The 7088-nt window shown below is 44.9% G+C and overlaps 1 protein-coding gene across 3 annotated transcripts; it reads right to left on the minus strand.

Annotated features, from left to right (window-relative positions):
• Positions 1–413: 413 nt before the first annotated feature.
• On the minus strand, positions 414–6258 carry LOC105908168 (protein delta homolog 1). 3 transcript variants are annotated; one of them, XM_031580194.2, is made up of 6 exons: positions 5067–6258; positions 4643–4741; positions 4377–4440; positions 3885–4015; positions 3257–3398; positions 414–2011 (listed from the first exon to the last, which is right to left on the minus strand). In XM_031580194.2, the coding sequence occupies exons 2-6, from the start codon at positions 4710–4712 to the stop codon at positions 1231–1233; spliced, it is 1188 nt and encodes a 395-aa protein (XP_031436054.1). In that variant the 5' UTR covers positions 4713–4741; positions 5067–6258; the 3' UTR covers positions 414–1230. The 3 variants fall into 3 exon arrangements, with proteins under 3 accessions (XP_031436054.1, XP_031436055.1, XP_042565650.1); XM_031580195.2 differs by having other exon boundaries at positions 5100–6257; XM_042709716.1 differs by lacking the exon at positions 5067–6258 and having other exon boundaries at positions 4643–5050.
• Positions 6259–7088: the final 830 nt, after the last annotated feature.

A 7088-nucleotide genomic window follows, 5' to 3' on the forward strand; every position in this document is an offset into this window, starting at 1 on the left:
AAATGGTGTCACAGATTTCACCACACTGCAGTAATCCTAGTTGATTATATTCTAACATTAGACGTGCAGTGAAACGGTGTACTAGACTCTAGAGGACAGTCCTGTGCCAGGCCCTTGGCATTGTGCTCCGGTTCAGCTGCGGAACATAAAGCGTCTGACCAGAAATGTTTCGAGCCTCCCTGCCAAATGAGGTACTGGCACAGGACCAATCACGCCATGTACAGTAGAACAACCAGGCTTCACAATGCTCTGCATTATGTTTCCGTTGGGCGGTCAACTCAGATGGAGGCTCGCTGAAGTTGATCGGGCTCGGAATTGGGCCAAATATGGTCCAAGTCTGGTATCAAGTCACGGCTGGATCTTTTCCAGCTCCTCCTGTTATCAAACTGTAGAAAACAGCCAGTGTGTAATGATGATGTTATTATTACATTTTTAATGTCATACATTTACATTTACATATTGGCATGTTAAATGCCTGTATCTTTGACACACACCAACTGACCTGTCTGTCTACAACACTGTCAAAATAAATGTTTATTTTTTATGTTTAAAATGTCTTTTTCAAAGAGACTTAAATTATTCTCAAATGAAACAGAAAGCCAGCCTCAGTTGTAGTATTATGCAGACTTGTAGAAAATTAGGAGTAGAAGAGTATGACATAACTTAAAAGAAACTTTTAGCTTCTTCTCACAACTAAATTACAGTCAATGAAAATTCTGTGCAGCAGCCAAGGTCTTATACAGGACTAACACCACACAAAGGCCAAACAAAGACATTGTTAAATAAATCAAATAGAAATTGACATCCAATTCCATATGTCTTTGACAATAATAATATAGTAACTAGAGTATGTTTACAGTTAAATACAGTCCATTATACACTGTCATGTACTGAAACATAAGTTGGTACATCCCTCTTTTGGCACAAAGTGTTTGCTGATTACATTCAAGTGTCACGCTCACTGGTGAGACCCCTGCCTCTTGATCTGGGTTAAGGTTTCCATGATGGTGATTTGATAATAACCACAGGCAATCAAGAGGTAGTGCTTCTCCTCCTGATCCAAATACGTATGTGACTCAATAACCTGGGTCCTGGCCACTGACCCCCTCCACACACACACACACACACACACACAAACACATGCTCTTTCTCTCTCTCTCTCTCTCTCTCTCTCTCTCTCTCTCTCTCTCTCTCTATCCGAACCCTACTCGCCACGCTCACACCCTGAGCTCAAATTGATGTGTAATGCTTCCCGTAGTTAGTCAGCTTGATTTTCTCGGGCAGGATGATGTTGACCGAGTGCTCCTCTCCGCCGTCACCGCCACCGCTGGTCCTCAGCAGGTGCTCCCTCTGCTGCCTCACCAGCTGGCTGTACTTGGCGTTGGCCATCCAGGCCTCGCAGCGGCTGAAGAAGACGATAGCCGTGGTGCCCAGCACCACCAGGCAGGTGAGTAGGCCCAGCACGGCGAAGCAGACCAGCTGGCTGCGCGTGACAAGCGCGCCCGGTGCGTGCACCGTCTCCTTCAGCGTGATCTTCAGCAGCTCGCGCTCCGGCGGCCGCAGCAGCTTGTGGAAGGCGTGGGCCGGGAGGCTGTAGTGCTGCGGGGACAGGTTGTTGTGGTGGGGCTCCGGGTGCTTGGGCTTGGGTCTGGGTTTGGGTCTATGGGGGGTGCATTGCGGGCCGGCGAACCCGGGCAGGCACAGGCAGCGGAAGCTGGCGTCGGTGCCATTCAGGCAGGAGCCGCCGTTGAGGCACGGGTTGCTGGAGCAGGGGGAGAGGTGGTCGTGGGCGCTGATGTTGCAGCTGAGGCCGCTGTATCCAGGGGGACAGCTGCAGGTGTGGACGGGGCCGTGGTCGGTGCAGACCCCACCGTTGGCACAGGGGTTTGGGTGGCATTGGGCGGTTTTGGTCTCACAGAAGCCCCCAGTGAAGCCGGGTGGGCAGACGCAGGTGACATGCATTGCCAAGCCCTGCGCGTTGTGACAGGTACCTCCATTTTGGCAAACAGTACTGCAAAAGAAAAACACATTTTTAGATTACTGACCCTGTAGGGTCAATTCAAATCAGTTTTTCCCTGCTCCTGTAGCTCAGCAAGGTGGTAACAACATCAAGGTCTCAGGTGCCATCCCCTGGGAGTAGACTGACAAGACTGTCTATCATAACTTTAGTGTAAGCCACATTTAAATGAGGTTGCCTAATTAATGAGAGTAAAGATCTATTTTTAGATGGCAAGAGCCAGTTAAGAGGACAATTGTGTTGTTTAAAGACCTTGCTCAAGGGCTCAACAGCAGAATTTCCCGTTTCATATGAAGTTTCAGTTGATACATCCAGATGTTAATTTATCACACAGTATAACCATCAAGAATTTCACCCAACAACGTTTAGGATGTTGTTCATCAACCAAACCACATGGTTACTCTGGCTAAATGAAGAGCGTAATGGAACGCACCAGTAGTCATGGAGCCGGTCTGGCTCCTCAGCTAATCTCTTTAATTAACTGGATAGAGGAGACACTGGTCCACTGAGTCACATGGTCCTGACGGGGGGAGGCGCAGGACACTGCAGTTATCTGTGTTGACCCCCCCCCATATAAAGCTCTCCACAGGGGTCTCAGACCCTTTACACCCAGCCCTGCCCTCTGTTGTTTTTATGGCCGCTTGAAGAAGCTGTTTGTCATGGCAAACGGCTTGTGCCAACACCGGTGGATAGCTGGAGGGCTAATGAGAGTTGAGTTTAAACGCAGATTTGTTCTGCAACATACTTTTGTCCTGAAACTGCTTCGTGTTCTGCAAATTTTTCCAGTCATTAAAATTAACCTAGAACAATTTCTCCATGGCCAAATCCTTCTGCCAAAGGATAACTCTAATCAGTTGGTAATCAGTATTCAGTTGCTTTAACCTGGCTTGAATACCTTGATAAGCAGGCACAGTGATGAATACTTTGGTAAGCATCACATAATAATTCATTTCATTTTCTTAGAAAGAAAGTATGTGTTGTTGGGCAAGAAATCAGGCCTTCTTTATACCAAGCGCCACACTGTACCTTAAGAGGTTGTACCTCTGAGCCAGAAATGGCCATTTAATTAAAACAAGATTAGATTGGTCTGAAAGCTGTATATGTATATCCACGGTAGTGATGTGATCTGTGGATGCAGGAGGCTTAAGGGGGTGTTTGTGCGGATCTGCAGAGGATTTGCAGCACAAAGGGAAAGCCGCGTGGAAGAGAACATATGTGGAGACGGTGGATGGTCATTACCCATTCTTGAGGCACTCTCCCCTCCTCAAGTGGCAGCGCTCCCCGGTGTACCCCGGAGGACAAACACAAAGGTATCCTCCCTCGCCCGTCTCGATGCAGGTGGAGTTTCCAGAGCAGGGTTTGGCAGAGCACGGGTTTGTGTCTGAGAGAAAAGTATAAAATGTTCTGGTTTATTCCGTGAGGAAAATGAATGCTCAGTGGTGCATCTTCTATACTTGTACTACTAGCACAGCTAACACATCTAACACACAGGCACATTCTCTCTTGCTCTCTCTCTTAGTCTTTCAAATCAGTGTCATACATAAACACAGTGTGTGTGTATGTGCTTGTGTGTGTGTGTGTGTGTGTGTGTGTGTGAGAGAGAGTGAGAGAGAGAGAAAGAGAGAGAGAGAGAGAAGGAGAAGATAGAGAGAACAGTGAAAACAGAATCTCATTAGTTTGTGTGAGATCTCCCAGATAAAGGGGCCCCAACCACCTGAGTATCGAACAAAGGAGACAGCAGCGCTTTATTTTTATCCTTACATGCCACCCCACAAATGTTTATCAGCAAGGAGTGTATGCAAACCATGTCACGTGACCAATTCTCCAGGGCAAACTAAAGATTTTCAATGAGGCTCAGGCTTCTGACCTTCGTCACATTGGCTTCCTATCCAGCCTTCCTCGCACAAACACTGCCATGGCTTCTCACACGTCCCGTGAACACATCCTGGGAAAGGTACGCACTGGTTGCATGTTGCACCCTGCCAGCCCGGCTGACACCTGAAAATGTGACATTGTTGTTGACGTGTTACATCTGCAAATTACATACTTGGAGTTGCTTTTGCCATGTACATCATTTTGTTCTTCCGTTGTGAAGCCCCAGGAAAATTTTCAAAATTGGATCTCCTGCAATAATCTCTGAATAGCTTTCCTGATAATAGTCCAAATTGATTTGGCAGGTGTGATGGTGTTGAATCTGCTGTGCTTTAAGTCAGAAAGGAATTATTACAGAAGGTACCACACTGAAGTGGATACCCTAAGGTAGTCACACGGCAAAGGGGGCCACATCTCAAGCACCATTTGGGACCACATAAACACAATGGGTGTTTCAGTGTGTCAATAACCACAAAGAGCTACATACCTGCATGTGCCATTTTCTTCACAAACCCCATTATCCTTGTTACAGCCAGCAGTACATTCCAAACCTATTTCAGGGCACAGCAGTGGAACATGGAAAGAAAGGGGCAGTCATCCTTAAAACAATGTATTTGACTATAGCCTTTTCATGCACCTTCATAAAAAAACGAACGTTTAAATAAATACTTGAATACTTAAATAATAATAGTAATAATAATAATAACAATAATGATAAAAGGAACTGGACGGGATGTTTTTTTTTTCTTTTACCTTTGCCGATGTCAACAGTTATGAGGCAAAACAAAAAGATTGCTAGGATATGAAAACCACATGTATTCATCCTCGGTGCTTTGGTATATCCAGATTTCCCTGAAACAGAAGCATGTGTAAGATGAGAAGGGCAGGCAGTGGAGCTCCAAGGCGTTATGTTTCTGTTTTGAGGTACCCTACAACACAGAGGTTGTCCGGTAGTGAAACAGAAGTAGGTCCGTCTTGGGAAAGTTCACACAGAAATCACCACGGCGAACGCTTTAAATTAAACGTAAATTAACGACAGCTTAGGGGTATCAAAACATCTCATTTATGGTGAAGACACGACACAAAGGGACCATTGTCTAAACACCAGTGACTGGAAATATAGTAACTCCAATTAGTCCACTTGGGTCACTCGCAAACAAAGTCAAAATCCGATTACCCTCTCCTATGAAATCTTGCGGGAAAAAATCACCTAAGTGTCTTCTTTGCCCCAGCTTCCTTTGAAATAAATCATATTTTGCCGCTCCGGGGTGATGCCAATTCCAAGGTAGGCTACTCAGGGACAATCCTGAAGGAAGAGTGTATTCAGACGATGGAGACGGTCCACTTTATGCTCCTCCCACATGAATTCGCGGAGGAGCTGTCCAGCACTCCAACCTCCTGAACGAACAAACAAAGTTGCCTTAAATCCCAGGGAAGGGAGTTCCGATCGTTCCGAAGGAGACTGCGAGAGTGTGACGCATCACCAGCAAACCTATATTAGATATCATAATCTGTCGTACAAAAATCTTTAACCCCTCAGAGTGAAGAATAAACAGCAGTCCTTACAACGGCTCATTTCAATAGAACAAGGTTATTATCTGAAGACTATATCATGGATCTAACAAGATGCAATCGTTATGTTGTGATCATACTAACAACTTTCAAATATTGATTATTTTTTATGGGGAGCTAATTGAGCAGTCTTTTCTCAGTCCTTACAGTTAAAAACTTAAACCGACACACATCACGACATTTACATGTAAGCACATTATTCCCCTGTTGTTGTGAGCAATCATTTTTTTTTTTTTTTCTGTGGTGTAATCCATATGCCCCGAGGCCTAATTACACGAGGAAGCCCTTCATTCTCTCTCTCACTGCCTCAGCGGTCGACCGAGTGCAGCGTTAGCCCATCAAGGGAAATTATTTTGAGCCGGTCCTCCATGCTCTGCTACGGGGTCTGTATCTGCGCCCACTTCCCACGATGACCTACATGTAAAACAGCACTGACGAAAAATAAGGAAACAGACCAGAGAGAGAAAAAGATTATATTTGTCTTAATTTTGCAACAAGATATCGACATACAATATTTTGTGGTTTTTGACTGATGTGAATCTTCCACCAAAGCATCAGTACATCCTGTAGGGAGGAGATACCATGACATTGTTCTCTTCCATAGTTATAAAGGCAGATGTTTCATTGAGTGACTGTTAAAAGCAATGAAATAATGTTATTTAACTCAATGGTTCTTATTCATTTGGCTAGTAAATGTAAATATTTTGTAATAGGTACTTTGGGTATGAAGTGCTGTTTCTCATAATGCTGTTTCTCATAATAAAATGTATTTCACCATCCCTTTTGACCTTTCATTAAGTGGCATGACAACACAGGCATTATAAATAGGGTTATAAATACTGCCTGTATCTTGCAATGTGATATTAGGTTAAGCCTACTGCCTTTTAAAGAAGGTGGATTATTTATCGATTTCCTGTCTCCTGATCTCACTTGAGATGTTGACTTTCATCCCGTCTTCCAAAGAGTTCCCCCTGACCTGAAGGCTTGTTCTGGAACAAGGGCTTGTCTCTTATGTTTGATTGATGATTTAAAACCAGAAAGCAAAGCCGCCCCCACACAGTAGAAGCAAATGGAGATGCTCATGGCTGAAGGTTAAACCGTGACCTTGCCTGCGTCCGTGCCGGTCGTGTGATTATGCTTCAGCAGGGAGCCATGGCATTGATGAGACCTGCGAATATTAAACTGTAATTGGCTTGGTGTCCCCCATTGGAGACCAGCATTCAGCCGCACAGGAGGATTATAGAATGTGGCTATGAGTATTCATGATGTAGGTGTACTCAGTCTGTGAAGAAGAGAGTGGAACTGACCGCCTAACTGCAACATGTGATGAATTCAGGTCACATTGTGATGCCACAGAAGCTGTTTGAAATGAGGTACTCTTCACATGACTGCCCAAAATAGTGTATGTGTGTGTGTGTGTGTGTGTGTGTGTGTGTGTGTGTGGTTACCTGTGTGAACAGCGCAGATTTACATGTATATAATATAGAACGCAGTATAACACAGAATGTAGTATAACATACAGCAAATGCCACCCCTACTACCACGTCATTGTTTGTGTGTGTGTGTGTGTGTGTGTGTGTGTGTGTTTATGGGCAGCTGCACTTCATGCCTCATTAAGTACACCATC

This window comes from Clupea harengus, chromosome 14 (assembly GCF_900700415.2).
Source record: "Clupea harengus chromosome 14, Ch_v2.0.2, whole genome shotgun sequence".
Lineage (NCBI taxonomy): Eukaryota > Metazoa > Chordata > Actinopteri > Clupeiformes > Clupeidae > Clupea > Clupea harengus.